General features: G+C 39.8%; 1 protein-coding gene across 1 annotated transcript in view; it reads left to right on the top strand.

The window, feature by feature from the left end:
* The first annotated feature begins 8,829 nt into the window (after positions 1-8,829).
* The window catches only part of ME2 (malic enzyme 2), a 48,161-nt gene continuing 36,967 nt past the window's right edge, over positions 8,830-20,023 (top strand). Inside the window, exons 1-2 of the mRNA XM_081802525.1 lie at positions 8,830-9,023; positions 16,551-16,670. Coding sequence (XP_081658651.1) covers positions 16,563-16,670 — 108 coding nt within the window. The 5' untranslated portion in view covers positions 8,830-9,023; positions 16,551-16,562. The remainder of the gene's footprint in view (positions 9,024-16,550; positions 16,671-20,023) is intronic.

Here is a 20,023-nt window from a genome sequence, read left to right as displayed (position 1 = left end):
TTTTATTCTATATTCTTTTTTTTTGTGAAGATTTTATTTATTTATTTATTTATTTATTTATTTATTTGAGAGAGAGCACAAGCAGAGGGAGTGGCAGGTGGAGGGACAAGCAGTCTCCTCACTGAGCAGGGAACCCAACTTGGGGATGATCCCAGGACTCTGGGACCATGATCCAAGCTGAAGGCAGATGCTCAACTGACTGAGCCACCCAGGCGTCCCTGATTCTATATTCTTCTGGGCAATATACTTTTGGTTCAAGTGCAATGAAAGAAAGATATTCTACTTCCCTTTGGATGCCTATTAAGATGCTCCAATTAATTGCTGGAATTTGTACAGACCCCAAGATGGCCACATTCTAATGTGAACCATCAGCATTGAGTCAAACCTCCAGGGAGGTCCTGGGGTCCCCAGACATTCATCAGGTAACCAATGGCCATGGAAAGGACATGTGGAAAAATGCCCAGCGGAGGACTGCTGCTTGGTGTGGGAGATGATTCACTTTGAGAAACATTTCAGAAAGCTAGCAGGTCTAAAATCAAATAGTAAAGGGAGGAAAGGCATGCCTGGGAGATTTCTCTTATGGTTAGACCATATCTTGTTGATCTAAAAGATATGAAATACTCAACTTAACAATATTAAAGCTGTTTTTAGAATTCTGATATCCCTTGTGCCAAAGAGTCCACCATTTATTGCTCAGTAGGAAACTATATTGGATAATCAAACCCAATTTATTAAATCATGGTTTTCTTAAATTACCATATCTATTATAGCTACTCTCTTGGCCACAGAAATCTTGAAAACTTTGTAGAAAAATGTCCCAGTACTGCCCCCAAGAGATAGAATCTCAGAGGTACATTTTCATCCCATATAGTCTAAGAACTACCAAGTGTTCAGGGTCTATTAAGGACCCATATGTAAAGTAATGCTCAAGTACCAGGGATGCTATTTGGGTGATCAAGGCAAAAATTTCTGGGATTTTTTTTCCCCCTGACATCAGACAGAGACTTTGCATACATTCTATTTGGTGCAAATGTTCTACCTGCTATCTAGACCATAACTACATATCTAGTGAATGAAGAATAAAATTGTGCTGCTCATGGTTTAAGCATAACATATTCTCATTATGGGCAGGAAAGAACAACTGCATTTGCCTTGGCACAGGAACTTCTTGAAGATAGTTTCATGGGTTTCTCACTATCCCATATCTAGAAATAAAAATTCATTCACAGCAGCATGAATTCACAGAATCTAGAACTTCAGAGGTTCTCCATGCTTCTCAAATGTTAATGTGCATGGAACCACCTGGCCATGTTGGATTCTGATGCAGTAGGTTTGGGGTGGGAGTCCAGATTTCATTCTTCTAACAATCTGGTGATGCCAATGTTGTTGCTCTTCCAGTCCTCTCTTAAGGGCTTATAGATAATGATGGAGCCAGACTAGGATTTAGAATGAGTAACACCAATGGCTCAAGAAAATTTTAGAGGTGGGGTGCCTGGGTGGCTCAGTTGGTTAAGCGACTGCCTTCGGCTCAGGTCATGATCCTGGAGTCCCGGGATTGAGTCCCGCATCGGGCTCCCTGCTCAGCGGGGAGTCTGCTTCTCCCTCTGACCCTCCCCCCTCTCATGTACACTCTCTCTCTCATTCTCGCTCTCACAAATAAATAAATCTTTAAAAAAAAAAAGAAAATTTTAGAGGTGGCATTAGTAAGACTAAATCACCTTCATGAAAAAAGAAGGTATTTCCACAATGACATGACACTAGCAAATTTTACTCTCTCCGGGTTACCTGAGTCCTAGAGGAAAATCAAGAGATAAAATATTATCCATAAACACCAAAGTGCTATTTTTCTTTAAGGAGTAAATATTCCTCTATTTTTAATAAGCCTATGATATTAACTTCTTTGTTCTTCACAAAAGTTTCTAGAACTTTCCTTAAAATATTTTGGTAATGAAGGTACTGCTTATTATGGTATTAATTACTGCTTATTATGGTATAGTTTACTCTTTTAGTAGACAGCCTGATAAGTTACATTATTTTAATTATATAAAAAACAGTACTGCTTTTTTAGCGGTAGTAACCATCATTGGCACTTCATTGTATTTTAAAACATCATTGTTTTTTAATGACAGTACTTACCTATATCATATGCCTTTCTTTCTTTTTTTTTTTTTTTAAACATCAAATGCTTGTGTCACTTCCAAACTAGCCTGACTGGAGGCTTGTTTCTGCAGCGTCTAGCATAAATGTCTTCAGATATACTGTTTATTTTCTCTTTTATTTTTAAAGAGTTTGCATTTTTAATGACCCTAATTTATTGAAAGATAATTCCCAGGGGTGCAGTCAGCATTCATAATTAATGTTTTCTAATCTAAGGCAGATGGAGTTGTGTAAACCTAAACACGTGATTAGCACAATCTATGTGCTTTTGCTATTGATGATGTGCCAACCTAAAACCAATGATCCTACCACATATATTCTCATTATAAGGAGAATGACCCTCTATAATTCTCTGAAAACTCAATCATATGGATTGTCCTTAAGGAAACACACTTGGCGCTTAGACGAAATAAAGTTGCTCTATTTTCATGGCAACTGGTACTGAAGTTTTTCCCAGCTTCTTCCTTTAATTTTAAGAAAGGTGGGCAAAAGTGTGTCCATCTTGAGATAACTGGCATATATAACACTTTAAGCTGCCTATTGAAGAGCTTTATAAGGAAGTTACCTGGCCAGGTGTGCCCTGGAAGCGTGCCCCTTTAAGGCTCCTCCCACTTCACAGGTGAACTAGCCAAACCAGAGACAAAGCCTGAGGTAGCAAAGGCTGAGACAGCTCCCAAAACCACAGGACTGACACAGACTTATCCACTCCCATGTCCTTCTCTATTTGTTTAGCAACCAAACCCTATTCCTATTTCCTCCTACTACTTTTAGTAGTAACATAACAAACATTAATAATTATTGAAGAATATGTAATATACAAATATGTAAGAAGAATAATATAAATACAAATATTTACATTATGTTGGGGAAATATAGGCCCTAAATAGCTTTGTGACAACTCTTATTTGCCATCAAATAAATTCTGGCACCACCAAAATTACAAATAAAAATCTTTGGATTTGAAGTTATGGATAAGAGTTTGTGGACTTGCAGGTAATACATTACTTAAGGAAATTCTCTATGTAAGTCAAGTCTTGCTCTCTTACCATGTCCTCCACAGAGCTTTCTAGGTAATCCAAGTATAAGAAGTGGTTGCTTCTCTTGAACTACTACAGCATTTTGAGCTTATTTTTCACATATTGCCTTAAATTTTTTAATAATGAAACGTTCAATTATACAAAAAATAAAGAATACAGTATAATAAACTCCTTTAAAGATATCACCCAACCTTAATAATAGCATTTTGCCAATCTTGTTTCATCAATCCCCATTTTTTTCCCTAGAATAATTTTTTTAAAAGATTTATTTATTTATTTTAGAGAGGGAGGGGAGAGAGGAGAGAGAGAGAGAGAGAGACAGAGAGAGAGACAGTGAGTGGGGGGGGAGGGGCAAAGGAGAGGGAAAGAGAAACTTAGCAGACCATGTGCTGAACCTGGAGCCCAATGCAGGGCAACATCTCTGGACCCTTGAAATCACAACCTGAGTCAAAACCAAGAGTTGGCCACTGAAATGACCAAGCCAGCCAGGCGGCCTTCCCTAGAAAATTTTAAAACAAACCCAAGACATCGTGATCCTGTCACCTCACCTGTAAATACTTAACAACTCATTGCTTATTAAATTGCACTTACACGAGTAAATGTTTTGTGTCCATATTACAATGCAGACTCCATGAGGGCAAGCATTGTATCTTTTTCATCCTTGTTTCCCAATGAGCAGGAAATTCTACACAAAAACATAAATTAGATTCTGATCAATGCATGGCATCAGACAATGATTCTTAAATTTGAGTGTGTATCCAAAGCAACTGGACGGTTTGTCAAAACACACAGTGCTGGGCCCCAACCCCAGAATTCCTGATTCAGTGGGTCTGCGGTAGGGCCCAAGTAGTCGCATTTCTAACAAGTTCCCAGGTGGTGGTGGTGGTAATGGTTATGATGATGATGATCTAGAATCACACTCTGAGAACTCCTTCACTGGACCAAGGAAGATGTTGACATGTCTAAACCTGCCTGTAATTAATCAAACATTAACCATATGTGAGGGCTTGAAAGGAATACAGGGAGAAGTAAGTTTTTTTTTTTTTAAAGATTTTATTTATTTTTTAGAGAGCGAGCGAGAGAGAAACAGCATGAGAGGGGAGAGGGTCAGAGGGAGAAGCAGGCTCCCCGCCGAGCGGGGAGCCCGATGCGGGACTCGATTCCAGGACCCCGGGATCATGACCCGAGCCGAACGAAGGCAGACGCTTAACCATCTGAGCCACCCAGGCGCCCGGGAGAAATAATTTTTATAAGCCCCTACTCTCATGGAGGTTTTACTATATAAGAAGCATATTAAAAAGAAATACAGGAGAATTATTAAGAAACACAGGTGCTAGAGTCCCATATCGGAAGATTCTTATTTAATTAGTATAGAATAGGCATTTTTTCTTTTTCAGTGTTCCAGGTAATCCCAATGCATATTTACATTCTATCACACCAGGCTTTACTGAAGAGGTGAGCTTAGAATTTGTCCTTAAGTTATGAAGATGATTTTAATAGACAGCTTAAGTTGGAAGGGCCTTCCTACGTCCTAGGTTGGGGGTTGGAGTGGCATAACAATCCAAATACTTTTTCTGGTCTTTCCAAGACATTGAACTGTATATAAAAATATTCAAAAATATTCAGAGTTTCTACAACGTAGTTTGTATCCCTTTTTTCTTAGATGAATCAACCTCTAAATCCTCAGATTTCCCTTATGTAAAATGGGAATAATAATTATACCTACACATCACAGTATTGCTGAGACAATTAAATGATTTTAGTGTATACATAAGGAACTTTAGAACAATGCTTAGCAAATAAGTGCTCAATGAATGCTAATTATTATTTATTGAACATCATCTATATGCCAGCAAGGGAACAGGAATGAGAATACTTTGTATTTGTATCTCTTCGACTTTACAAAGCTGTTGTATATTTTTTATCACACTTCCTCCTTTCAGTGACCTTTGCAATAGGTAGAGAAAGTCTAATAGCACCTACCTGACAGGAGAAAGCTGTCGAGTGACTTTTTAAAAGAGTGCAAGAGAGTACTAGAACTCCAGTGTTTCAAACCCCCAAAGTGTGCTCTTTCCTTCAATATAAACAAGGATGCAAACAAACAAAAAACAAAAGTAAAAAACTATTGAAGAACTGAGGCATTTGTTCAGATAATTTGCACACATACCCCACTATACCTAAACATGCCCACAGGAATCTCAACAATCTTCCTTCTATCATTCCCAGGTTATCCATAAATGGGACATTTAATTGGTGGATACTCTATACTCTGCTTGGAGTTATATTTCTTTTTTTTTTTTTTTTAAGATTTTATTTATTTGACACAGAGAGAGAGATAGAGAGAGAGAGAGCACAAGCAGGGGGAGCGGCAGGGAGAAGGAGAAGCAGACGCCCTGCTGAGCAGGGAGCCCCATGTGGGGCTTGATCCCAGGATCCCAGGATCATGACCTGAGCCAAAGGCAGACGCTTAACCAACTGAGCCACCCAGGCACCCCTGTAGCTACATTTCTTATTTAGCTGCATTTCTACTCAAGGACTGTCTGGTAACTCCATTTACTGGAGAGAACCCTGCATTTAAGGAGAAATTCTTTCATTCTCTTAAGGAACATCCAGAAAGTGGAAAACCTAAAATGAGACAAATTTGAACAAGAAAGTTTTCTTCGTCAACACACACATACAAAATGGAAAAGTTAATATAGCAATTAACATGTTCTTTCTTTCTTTCTTTTTTTTTTTTTTTTAAAGATTTTATTTATTTATTCAACAGAGAGAGACACAGCAAGAGAGGGAACACAAGCAGGGGGAGTGGGAGAGGGAGAAGCAGGCTTCCCGCGGAGCAGGGAGCCCGATGCGGGGCTCAATCCCAGGACCCCGGGATCATGACCTGAGCCGAAGGCAGACGCTTAACGACTGAGCCACCCAGGTGCCCCTAACATGTTCTTTCACATAACACGTACTTGGTGACATCTTACATATATTATATTCTTGATCTGGACAATGCAAGGGTAGGAGAACAACAAATGTAATTGGAAAACATGAGTAATCATTAATAGAGACATAAAGCCTAAAACCTCCCAAAGTTTCCTCTGCTGGTTTCTACAGGGGAGAACTGCAGTGAAGGATACAGCATCTGGGTTAGATGACGTGGTCATTACTCCGTAACTGGCGGTAAATTTCCCATATGACTGAAAACTGATGTGTGGAAAATCTATTATTATCATTACTACTACTACTGTTACTACTACTTTAGGTTTGATATCCTCCATTTGAGTTATGAGCTGTTCTAAAGAAAGAAGTATAAACTAAGATATTACGGCAAGGAACAAGATTTTTGTGTATTTTAACAGTACTTGTTAGAAATTATTTTTAGCCCCAAACAACAGGAAACCCTATTTGAGTTGATTTATACAGAGGCTTATTTCACAAAATAAGAAATATAAGGCTAGGAACCAAGGCTGAATGTGGCTCAATAATATTATCAGGGATCCAAGTTACTTAATCCTGCCAATATCCTTAGAGTGTAAGCCTTCATCCATTCGATTGTCATCCTACGGTCCAATGATGGGTGCCATGCCTTCAAACTTTTCTGGCAAGAAGTGGAATGAAGCAAAAAGCCAAAGGTACATGCCAGTTAATTCTATTTTTTAAAGTCTTTCCAGAAGTCCCACCCAGCAGCTTCCATGTATGTGACTTTAACAGGGTCCTCTTAGACTAGCTCTGTCCAACTGAAATATAATGCAAGCCACAAATGGGACTACATATGTAATTTTACATTTTCTAATAGCCATGTTAAAAAAGGAAAAAAGAGAGGAAACTAATTTCAATAACACATTTCATTTAACCAAAAATATCCAAAAATTTTTTGATGGGTGATCAATATTTTAAAAATCAAGATACATGTTTTACAGTCTTTTTTTTTTTTTATTGTTTTCATACTCAGTGTGTATCTCAATTTAAACTAGCAACCTTTCAAGTCCTCAATAGCCATATGTTACTGTCTTGGATAGGAAGCCTCAGACCAATCACCAAAGTGACTCAGGATAAATTAATTGGGGTGGGCCAGCCAAATAGCAGTGTTCGCCTTCTTGACAGTAACAAATATTTCATTTAAGGAATGAAATGACCTCAATTTAACCAAAATAAGTTCCATCCATGATAGCTCTCTACAACTTTTCAGACCAGGGTTATTCTAATGTAGGACAAACTGTCTTTCTAATGAAGCATTTATGACACTTTTACTTTTTGAAGTTTCCCTCATTCCGTTTGATGTTCTTGACAATTTCTGGTGAGCAGGGTTATTTTAGGTGATGCTTATTTACAGTCCTTTTATTGTGGTGGTTACTATAGCAGCCATACCTATCATTTATCATCTAACTATAGTGTTCCCAAACATGCCCGCCCTTTGATGTTCACAGTGGCGTAGTTGCTCCAGATTTCCCGTAATTGTCAGCGTTTAGGAAGTGACAACTCACTTTTCTCTACTTCCACTCAATTTTCTCTATTTTACATTTCCATCACTTTCAGTTTTCTTATTCCATCTTCCTTGACTCTTTTTGTATCCTTTACATCTTCACTTTAAAATTATCATTACCAGGGGCACCTGGCTGACTCAGTCCATGGAGCATGCAACTCTTGATCTAGGGGTTGTGAGTCTGAGCCCCACTTTGGATGTAGAGATTACTTAAAAACAAAATCTTAAAAAAATAATAAAATTAGCATTACCATACTTTAAAAGTACAAAAACTCATTTACAGCAAAGAATTTTTGGTGATAAGATTTTTCTGAAAAAAAGTGAAGAAAAATCCTCCAATATCATAACCGTGAGTGGGTAAAGGGTTACTAAAGTACAGTCCCTGGTGCTTTCAAGATGACAATTTAGTGTTGCAGTGCTTTTCTGAGAGAGGACATTGAACATCTGTTTATGGTGACTGTGATGATAGAGATTAGTAAATTCCCTGCGAGCCAGTAACTGTGCCAGGAGGTGAGGAGAATGGCAAAGAATTCTGCAGAAGATCGAGGCCTAGACACATAAAAATAGCTCAGAGATAGAAAGCGTTCCTTAAGTGCAGAGGCCTCACATTTCCTGCGTTCCCCCTCTTCTGCTTCTCCAGCCACCTGTCCTGTATCCAGCTCTTAATCTCTCCTTCATCTTCTGTCTGCCTCCGCTCGCTGTCCACGAAGGACCCAAACTCCCAGCCTTCCTCTCGCCTCCTGGGGCTGGGAGACTGGTACCCACGGATTTCCCCCCGGCCCGCCCGCGCCTGCGCAGAGCCTCTTCTCGCGCGAACGCGCTACCATCCCCCTGGAGTACCCCGGCAACCCGGGAGATGCGGGGTCCGCCGTAAGCCAGCCCCCGCTCCTTTCGTGGAACAACGGGCGTCGCCTGGGTCTCCGGACTCCTTCTTCTCTACACGGCCCCTCTCGCATTCCTCGAGATCGCGTCCACACTGGCGCGCGCTCGTCCTCAAAACAGTAACCTCAAAGAACCAGATCAAGGAAGGTCCTAAGGGGAAGGAACCCGGGCGCGCCGGCCCCGAAGTGGCGGGCGGAGCCCCGCTCCCCGGGCCGGCTTTCTGCCTCCGCGTTGGTCCGCGCGCCCGTCAGTCTCCTCCCCGAGCCGCGCCGGCCCGCCTCCCGGCTCGCTGGCTCACTACGCCGATTGCCTGGCTGCCTCGCCGGCTGTCGGCCGGCCATGCCTGTCCGAACCTGAGCTAGCGCCGGCTCCGCGAAGCTCAGGGAAGAGGGGGGCCGGACTCGGCCGCAGCTGAGCATCGCGCGTGTGGGCGGCAGGGCCGCTGCCTCTCTTGCCGCAGCACCACCTGTCGCGGGGTGAGACTTCGGGTAAGGCTCCGCGCAGCGCGCGGTTGCAGGCGGCCTGGCGCGGAGGGGCCCGGGCGGGAGCTGCGGGAGGGGAGCGGGCGCCCGCCTACTCCCGCCCGATCGGCCGAGCCGATTGCGGACCCGCCGCCGGCTTTCGCGCGTGCGGCCGGCCCAGACCCACTTGGCGGATGGGCGGGGCGGGGTGAAGGGAAGCGGCGCCCCGAGCCCGGGCTGAGGGCTGGGGAGCGGTCAGGTCGCGGCGGTCCCCAATACGAGCGTCCGCGGCTCTTTCCCGGGCACGGTTTTGGGGCTCGACTTGCCCGTTTCTAGATTCGCTGGTCCCAGGGCGGCCCCCTTGCTGCCCCTGAATGAGGTCCAGTGGCTTCCAGACCACGAGCGTCGCTCCCTCCCGCGCCCTTTGAAGACCGATTTTGTGGCTTGACACCTTTTATCAAATCTGCTCCTGCAGGGATGAATTAATGACAGGAGTTAGGCTTTGTGTGTGTGTGTTCGTTTGTTCGTTCGTTCCTCTCTTTAAAGGAAGTTTGCTGCAAGCTGGAAAGTTCTGCGCTTGGAACAGTTCTGTCCATTCATGTGAAATGGCATAAATTGACCAGAAATGGCAGGTGTTTCTTTGAAGCTGGTGATAACCACCTCTGCTTGTGTGGTGGTGTTACATTTGAGGTCCTGGAATTGACTTTCTTTCGTGGTTACGAAAACAGTTTTAGAAGACATGTTGCCTTTTGATGAGAAGCATAATCAAAATAATACATCTTAACAGTAGTGCTTCCTTACAAAATGCGTTATCTCCTTATCTATTTTCCTAATGCTTGTGGCAGTCACTTCTAAGCAGAATAGTTAATAGCATTGTTGTTTCTTTTAGTGTTGCAACTGGTAACAATAGAAGCACGTATTAATTGTGGTTATGGGCTGGACATTGTTCTGTACATGAATCATCTCAAAATAACTCTTTTGAGGTTGGTACTGTTATTTCCACCTAACAAATGAAACTAAGGCTTAAGAAGGTTAAGTATCTTTCACGAGATCACAGGTTTTAGGTGGCAAAGTCTGGATTCGAACTCAGGCAATTTAACACAACGACTCCAGCCCCGTCTTAATCCTGTTGCTTCTTAAGCATTGTTCATGTTGTTAAAGTAATTGCAGTGTTGTCCTCATGAATTTTAATCTTCATCTTTACTCATGAATTTATTCTTTAGTTTCCAGGCATCCTGGAAGTTAGAGAAGAAATAGTTGCCCACACTTCCCCCTCCCACCTTCCTCCATGTGTTTATTATGTGTATATTTATTTTGGACAAAATATAGATGAATATATAATCTGTTGTGTATCTACTAAAACTAATTGAGTTACATGTTACTATGTTACATGGTTTGCAGAAATACAGAAAAAACAGTTTAATTCTTGTCTTCTAATGTTGGACCTTTAATTAGCTTTGAACTTTGATTTGCAATCTGTATTTGACTCTTTTATGGTAGTTATAAAGACTTAATTAAAAGTTAGGCATAGAGCCCAGATATGCTGATAGAACTTTTATCATATATTAAGGAAATGTTGGGCTATGCTTTTGTAGAAGTTCTTCATTCTCTTGAGAATTAAATATACTCTTGCTTAGTACTTATTCCTGAGAAAGAACTGCTTACAGGTTTCAGCCTTACAAGGTGTTTATGTATAATGTTTTTGTCTTTTATAATTCAGTTGTTATGGAAACACATTAAAAATTCATAAAAGAAAAACTCATTTACCACTTGAGAATTGCTTTTGCAAATTAACTCCTATAATGCTGCTGAGGCATAACTTGTATTTTCCTATAACAATAAGCTATTTTAAACTATATTAATTTTTATATTAAGTTAAACTAAAATAAATTATAATTTATGTTGGTGAATTTTTGACAAACTTAGTCATATTTTATTTATTTAATTTTATTTTTTAAGTAGGATCCACACCCAACTCGGAGCTTGAACTCACGACCCTAAGATCGAAACCTGAGCTGAAATCAAGAGTCAGACACTTAACCGACAGAGCCACCCAGGTGCCCCAAATTCAGTCATACTTTAAAAGATAAATAATAACTGAAACCTATAGTTGTTTACTGAGGATCAATTTTAGGAGGAGGGCAAAATCCATACTATCAAAATCACTCTACATTTGATTTTCTAAAAATCTGTTTTATAAAAAGTTAACTTTTATTTTAAAGTCACTGTTTTGGGGAGGGGGGTGGGAGGATGGGTTAGCCTGGTGGTGGGTATTGAGGAGGGCACATTCTGCATGGAGCACTGGGTGTTATGCACAAACAATGAATCATGGAACACTACATCTAAAACTAATGATGTAATGTATGGGGATTAACATAAGAATAAAAAAAAAAGAAAAAAAATAAAGTCACTATTTTGATTATATGGCTGTATATTTCCTTTGATCAATATTTACAAATTTCAAAAGTAATGAAAAATACTATATTGATTCTGTAGATGTTGTTCAGAATGACATTTGATGTTGCCTGGATCTGTATACCATCCAAATTCTCATTACTGACCTAGAGATTTGATTTGAAATAGTTTAAATAAATGCTAACCATGACTGTCCTTATAGCCTCTTAATAAGGATTTCACAGTAGAAGATGTTGATGCAGAGACTAACAGGCATTCAGAAGACACCTTCTGACCACCTTAGTCTGTTTCTACTAACAGTGCTTAGATAACTAACATTTATAGAGCACTTAGAGGGCACTGTGATAAGCATCTTACATGGATTATCTAATTTAAATCTTAAAATGGCCCTGATTAGTAGGTCCTGTTGTTTATCATCCCCATTTGAGTGATGAGAAAACTGCAACAGACTTATTCAAAATCAGAGTTAGCACTGGCCAAGCCAGGATTTAAGTCCAGTAGTTTGATTCCAGAGCTTATCTTTGACTACTCTGCTAAACTGCCTGGATATGGATTTTATTGAATAAACTTTCAAGTAGTCAAGCTCTTTATGATGATGATAAAGCTCTTAATTGCTTGATACTTTATAAATATCATCATTACTACACACAGCTCTGCAAAACAGAGTTCCCCTCCCCTGTTTCATTGACTTCTAAGGCAGTCCCCAGACTTTGGACTTGATGGGCAGGTGTGTATAGGGGGACAATTGGGACCAGACATAGACTGCCAACTTTTAATTCTGTCAAGGTTAAGGACCCTTTTAAGAACTATTGCAATCCACCATCCCCATCCTTTCATAAAAGAAAAGACATTTTTATCACCAAAAAGGTAGGAAGAACATAATTAGAACAGGAAATCAAGAGAATAAATTTTGTTTTATGAACGACTGTATTGCATTGTCCCAATTTTTCTCATTTGGCCACACACCAGTGAAAAATGTGGTCCAGGCTAACACCAATTCAGAGACCATTTGGGAATGCCTGGGTGACACAACTGAATCCAAAACGGTGATGAGCTGAGTACAGATTCAGACTCCAGTCTGACTGCAGAGCTTGTGCTCCTTGCACCCAGTCATGACCTCCAATTTCTGTCTCCCTTGCATTGCCCTCCTTTAATCCCAAGTAGGGGGCCAGGGAGAGTAGTCTCCAGCAGCCCAGCCAGTGGCCTAGCAGTTTCTGTCCCGGTCCAGTTTGTAAACACCAGAGAGTAAGTTCCAGGGCAAGGCCATGTGAATGACACACCAGGGGGAGAAACCAGAGGCATATCTCAGTATCCCAGAAACTGTCAAGGAAGCAAGCAGCTTGATTTTACATATTAATTAAAAATTAGAAGCCCTGCCTTTTGGTTCCTGTTTTTACTTCACTCATTCTTAGAGTTCTTCCATCCCACCTGCATAACATAACATTTTATCTTGTTGCCTCTCATTGTTCTCATTACTGGTATTTAAGCCTCCCTGTCTATTTCTTAGTCCTTGGTTCTAGTTTTGGCAGATTTTTTTTCCTTAAATTTTTTTAACTTAGCACTGTTTTAAAGACACTATTAAAATTACTTTTGTATTTTATTTTACTCTCTATCACTTACTAGTAATTTCAGTGATAAAACATTCTGTAATTATACTTTTTTGCATATAGTCTCATTTGATCATCACAATTATCTGTAAGGTCGATTTGACAAGTGGTGTTATCTTCATTATACAGACTAAATTCGGTATTGGAGAGAAGCAAAACTTTAACCAGGAGTTGAAAATAGATTTCATATATTAGAATGCTGCTCTTAAGTTAACTATGGAAAGGAAAAACTTTAATTTTCTTTACTCGCAGTTTCAATTCTTCTGGCCACTAAACGTGGGATTTTTTTCCCCCACACCCAGCAATTATCCAATTCTCAGCAGATGCTGACTGGGTTTGCTTTAATTTAACTTAATTCTGACACTGTCCATACGGAGATAGTTTCAGATCCCATAGGTTAAGGGTTCAGTCCCAAAAGACTGCCCCTACTTGAGATGCCAGTTGCAAGTCCCAGGTTGTGACGCATACTTCAGACCAACTCTCTATAAATTGAGGCTTCCCACAACCCCCTCCTGTTTTGATGATTTTCTGTAACGGCACACAGAACTCAGAGAAACACTTTACTTATATTTGCTGATTTATTATAAAAGGATACAACTCAGGAACAGATGGAAGGATACATAGAACTAGGTATTGATGGGAGTGGGGGGTGGGGAGACATAGAGCTTCCTTGCCCTCCCAGAGTGTGCCACCCCCCAGCACCTAGATGTGTCCACCAACATGAAAGCTCATCCGATCTCCTCGTTAAAGAGTCTTCAGGCCCTGCCCACTTCCCTTTCTGGAGGTTCTGGAGTGGGGCAGAAAGTTCCTACTCTAATCACTTGGTGTTGCTGGTGACTAGCTCTATCTGAGGCTTTGTAGTGGTCCACCCTAGGTGGACCATAAACTCAAATGTGATCAAAAGTGGCTTCTTATGAATAACAAAAAATACTCCTCTATCATTCAGGAAATTCCAAGGATTTTTAGGAGCTCTGTGCCAGAAACTGGGGACAAAAACCAAATATATTTCTTTTTTTTTTTTTAATTTTTTTTTTTTTATTTATTTGAGAGAGAGAGAATGAGAGACAGAGAGCATGAGAGGGAGGAGGGTCAGAGGGAGAAGCAGACTCCCTGCTGAGCAGGGAGCCTGATGTGGGACTCGATCCCGGGACTCCAGGATCATGACCTGAGCCGAAGGCAGTCGTTTAACCAACTGAGCCACCCAGGCGCCCCATTCTTTTTTTTTTTCTAAGATTTTATTTACTTATTTATTTTGGGGGGGGGCAGAGGGAGAGCAAGAGGCAGAGAATCTCAAGCAGACTCTCCACTGGAGCCTGTCTTGGGGCTCGACTTCAGGACCCTGAGATCATGACCTGAGTGGAAATCAAGAGTTGGACATTTAAATGACTGAGCCACCCAGGAGCTCCCCCTAATATATTTCTTATTATACCACAAGTACTGATTACAAAATGAAACTTTTTCAGATTGTCTTTGATTTAAAGTAAAAAGTATTCCATACTGTATCTTAGATTTGCCTACCTCACCAATATACTGTAATACTAATCCAATCTTTTGGTACCAAAGTTTTAATTTTGACAAATAATGCTCTCTCCTGGAAGAACCACACAAACACATAATCAGTGCTACCATTTCAATCTTTTTAAAATTTATTTTGAAATGATTTGAAAGGCTTTGGTTACATACATCATACTTCTTGGCCCCTTAAGACTTCACTGTGTTTTCAGAACAAGGATATCTCTTCCATATGATTATCAAATACAGAAAATTTTACAGTACTTTTATTTAAGCTACAGTATATCTTCCAGTTTTGCCAGCTGTCCCAATAAGTGTCCTTGATAGCATTTTTTTTTTTGATTCAGGTTTTGTATTTAGTTGTCATATGTTCAGTCTTCTTTAAATTACAGTAGTTCCTTACTGTTTGTCTTTCACTGACTTTTTAGAGTGACCCAATTATTTTGTTGTATATCTCTCATAATTCTTTTTTATTATTATTATTGAAGTATATTTGGCGTATGACATTGTATAAATTTAAGGTGTATAACATTAATTTGATATATTTATATATTGTAACATGATTGCCATTGTAGTGATAATTATCACCTCTCATGTAATTATCATTTCTTTTTAGTGGTTGGAACAATTAAGATCTAGTCTCTTAGAAAGTTTGATGATTATAATACAATATTGTTGTCTATATTCACTATACTATGTATTATATCTTTAGGAGTTGCTTATTTCTTAGGACTCTTACTGCAAGTTTGTACCGTTAAACATCTGTCCTATCCTCCCACCCCAGTCCCCATCTCTCATGATTCTTGATGTCCTTATAATCAGATAGATTTTTTGTTTTTGTGGCCACATTTATGCACCACATTTATATGAAATATCCAGAATAGGTAAATCCATAAAGATAGAAAGCAGGTTGGTGGTTGCAGGTGCTGGAGGAGGGGAAGAACTGTTTAATGGGGTAGAGTTTCCTTCTGGGATGGTGAAGATGGTTCGGAACTAGGTGGAGGTGGATTGTACAACATTATGGATTTTCTAAATCCCTCTGAATTGTTCACTTTAAAATGGCAAGTTTTGTTATGTGAATTCACTTCCATAAAAATTAACTTAAAAAATAATCCCACTGTAATGGTTTGCTGCACCCCGTATACAAACCTTGATTTCTAAGCAAATAAAAATTCCAGTAAAAAACTTATTGCCGGATAATTGCAATGATTTGTAATGATTAAGATAAATTGGCTTTGCAAGGTGATTTTGAGTGGGAGAATTGATATGCAGAAGAATCTATTATATTCCCATTTTCAATATTTAACGTGTAATGTGTTATGTAGAGTTTTCCATTTTGAAAAATTCCCATGTGTTTGTGATGTCGTGAAAGGGCAAAAACATGTTTTCTAGCCAATTTGCATGTTTTTTAATATTAAATAACAGGTTTTTATGAAAACAAAAAATATTTAGTACATTACATGAAAACGCTGACTATTATTAGTACATTAAAATTGTACAGCTAGATTAAGAATTTGAATAGCTTCTCTTCCTCTGAATGTTTATGCCGCAGGCTTTCCTGTTACTTACTTTTCCACCTTCAACCTAAACTCCCATATGCATTTACATGGGCTGCATGTCTTTGTTTACTGATGTTACCTTGTTTCTTAATCTCTCAATTTATTTCTTTCTCTCATAATCGGGAGATACAAGCCTTGCCACACTTGTGGCTTAGAAAAAGAATAAATGTTTAGCACACTGTAGTATACAGTATATACAAAATAGCAATGATTATTAACTAGGGACTTAAGAGTATTGTCAGGAAAAGTCAGTCATTGTCTTCACCCAATTATTACTTTTTTTTTTTTTTTACAACAGTTACAACTTATAGAAACATAAATTTACTTTGATAAAGCTTTTTCAAGTGTGGAAAATTAAGCTTTCTGTATCTGCTTTTGAAAACTGATACCTGATGTGCATGCAGTTCGATAATACGTTTCTCATCCTTTATTTGCTTCTTTTTCCCCAGGTGAAAGGAAAGATGTTGTCCCGGTTAAGAATAGTTGCTACTCCCTGTACTGTAGCATGTCGTCATATGCACATAAAAGAAAAAGGCAAGACGCTCATGTTGAACCCAAGGACAAACAAGGTTAGTAACATTAATACTAACATAACATTTTCTCTCTTCCTGGTAAAGGTTTGATATATTTTAGACTGATAAAGTATGGACTTCTTTTATTTTGTAGCTTTATACTAAAACTATTCAGAGGTAGGTGATTTTTCTGCATGACTTTCCACTTTTCTCCACATGGCAAGAATCATGACTGCTTTCTGGCTCCCAGTTTCACCCCTCACAACTTATACCACCAGAAAAAGATTGACTTTGTTTCCTAGTTTCAGCTCAGAAAAATCCCTAGTATAGCAATCTGGCCAGGACTTTTGGCCAGTGTGGGATATTTAGATTTACCCAGCTCAAATCCAATTGAGCCCTTGGAAGATGGGGTTAAAATTGTAAAATGAAATTTTGTCTAATGTCTATACCTCCACCCAGCTTTTTGGACACAAATCATTGCACACAAGTGCTTTTGTCCATTAATCTCACAGTACAGCTTCAAAGTGGAGAGACTTCTGACCCCCTCTTTATACTCTTGGGGCAGAAGTGATGGGCATTATTATTTTTTTTTTTTAAGATTTTATTTATTTATTTAATTGACACAGAGAGAGGGAGAGACAGCAAGAGAAGGAACACAAGTGGGAGAGGGAGAAGCAAGCTTCCCGCCGAGCAGGGAGCCTGATGCGGGGCTCGATCCCAGGACCCTGGGATCATGACCTGAGCTGAAGGCAGTCGCTTAACCGACTGAGCCACCCAGGCACCCCAGTGATGGGCATTATTGATATCTAGTCTTGCCTTTATTCCATGTCCAAGCTGTGTTCAGTGGGCAAGCCCCTCTCTATTTTCTAGTGGTGATATTAATTAGTAAGTACACATACTTCTAGAAAGAGATTCTTTCATGGAAAGCTTGTAAGAGGATACATTGAGTTCATTGTAATATGTGAAATTTACCTCTTGGGAATAATGCATTCAGATTAAGGTGTGATTTATTTTAAAACAACGGTCATCAGAAATTTGCCAATCCCACTTGTTTCCCATGTGATGGGGGTTGAGGATAACTAATTGTACAGTATGATATGTTTTGAAGGATTTCAGGCCTACAAAGGGAAATTGACCAAGGGTTACCCAGAGTGCCTTATCTTTGCATTTCTGGTACCTTGGACAGAATGAGAATTCAGCAGGCAGTAGTGAATTAAATGAAGCTTAATGAGGGATTTTCTAATCCTCTCTTGTTTTTGCCTCGCTTCCCCAAATCTTGCTTGCTCTTCAAGATGCAACTCATTCAAAATCCAGTTCTCCTGTAGAGCCTTTCCATACACCATAGACTGGAATAATCGCTCCCTTCTCTGAAACCCTGTAGCAGTTTTTATCTTCCTGTTCCTATGGCAAGTAATCAATATCTGTTGCTGTGTGCTTCCTTTCATGTCTTAAGTTGTCATTGAAGTAATTGTTGGTATTTACGTTTTCATGAATTTGTATTTCTTAACTGTATTTCAGGTTCCTTTGGGGCAGGGACCATTCAAAATTTTATATATTTTACAATTCCACAGATATAGTAAATATTTGCTAATTATGTTGTTCTTATTTTATTTTTATCCTTACAGAAACTATTTAAAATGTACTATGAGAGAATGGTGAGAAATGTATAAAGTACATTAAGTGGCAAGTTAATTTTAAGGAGGAGGGTAGTCTAAAATGCATTACAGTACTTCTGTAAAGAAAATAAAATCTAGGGGCGCCTAGGTGGCTCAGGCGTTAAGTGTCTGCCTTCGGCTCAGGTCATGATCCCAGCGTCCTGGGATCGAGCCCCTCATCGGGCTCCCTGCTCAGCGGGAAGCCTGCTTCTCCCTCTCCCACTCCCCCTGCTTGTGTTCCCTCTCTCCCTGTGTCTTTCTCTGTCAAATAAACAAAATCTTTAAAAAAAAAAAATCTAATGCTCTGGCCCTTAGAAATTTCTAAGGTTGGATAGCATCTGTAAGATTACCTCATTACCCCTTAAGCATCAAGAAGAGTTTTTTGTTGTGTGTTTTTAAGAAGGAACATAGACTAGTGATTCCTGATTTGAGGGTCATGAACTCCTTGGGAACTTAAAAGAAATCAGGTTTGTGCTTCAAACATTGTAGGCTAAATGTTTTAAGAGTATGTTGCTGCTGTGATTAATAAAATAGTAATTTTAGGCAGTATTGAATTCTTTTAAGATTGTCTGTAATCTTTTAAGATGTTCTGTAATCACTGTCTACGAAAGGCAGACCTGTTACTATGTCTTTCAGGCTTTTTCATTGTAGTAAATAGTGTACAGTTTACAGTTGTAACAATTTAAAAGTGTATAGGTCAGTGACATTAAGTACATTCAGTGTGGTGCCTCCATCACCTGAAATGGAAAGCCAGGAGCCATTCCGCAGTCATCTCCCCTTCCCCTTCTCCCCTCCCCCTTCTCAGCCCCTGGCAACCACGAATCTGTTTCTCTTCCTGTAGATTTGCCTATTCTGGTATGAACATGAAATTCTTTACGAAATTTTTTTTTTTTAAAGATTTTTTATTTATTTGAGAGAGAGAGAATGAGAGATAGAGAGCATGAGAGGGAAGAGGGTCAGAGAGAGAAGCAGACTCCCTGCTGAGCAGGGAGCCTGATGTGGGACTCGATCTTGGGACTCCAGGATCATGACCTGAGCTGAAGGCAGTCGCCCAACCAACTGAGCCACCCAGGCGCCCAAAATTCTTTACGAAATTTTTTTTTTTTTAAGATTTTATTTATTTATTTGAGAGAGAGAGAGCACATGAGAGGGGGGAGGGTCAGAGGGAGAAGCAGACTCCCTGCTGAGCAAGGAGCCCGACATGGGACTCGATCCCGGGACTCCAGGATCATGACCTGAGCCGAAGGCAGTTGCTTAACCAACTGAGCCACCCAGGCGCCCCTACGAAATTTTTTAAAAGTCCTTATACTTCAAAGGATTGGACATCATTGTGCTAGGTTATAAGCAGGAGTTTCAGTGTGAATTTGAATTTACTAGCCATGAAATATTCACGCTTCATTTAACCTCTCCAGACCTCAGTTTTCTCACTGAAATCATGTAGGTAATACAGCATTTTGAAATATTCAAAAGGCTGTGCAAGTGGAAGATTGGGTTTCCCCTTTTCTCCTCTTGCTCATTTGGTAACCTTTTTAATAATTTTTTGTTTTTTGTTTTTTTTTTTAAAGATTTTATTTATTTATTTGACAGAGAGGGACACAGCGAGAGAGGGAACGCAAGCAGGGGGAGTGGGAGAGGGAGAAGCAGGCTTCCCACTGAGCAGGGAGCCCAATGTGGGACTCGATCCCAGGACCCCGGGATCAAGACCTGAGCCAAAGGCAGACGCTTAACGACTGAGCCACCCAGGCGCCCCTAAAT

This window comes from Leptonychotes weddellii, chromosome 13, assembly GCF_054177405.1.
Source record: "Leptonychotes weddellii isolate Sample4059 chromosome 13, ASM5417740v2, whole genome shotgun sequence".
Taxonomy (NCBI): domain Eukaryota; kingdom Metazoa; phylum Chordata; class Mammalia; order Carnivora; family Phocidae; genus Leptonychotes; species Leptonychotes weddellii.
Note: the sequence above shows the minus strand (reverse complement) of the source record. Positions and strands in the feature narration are given on the sequence as shown.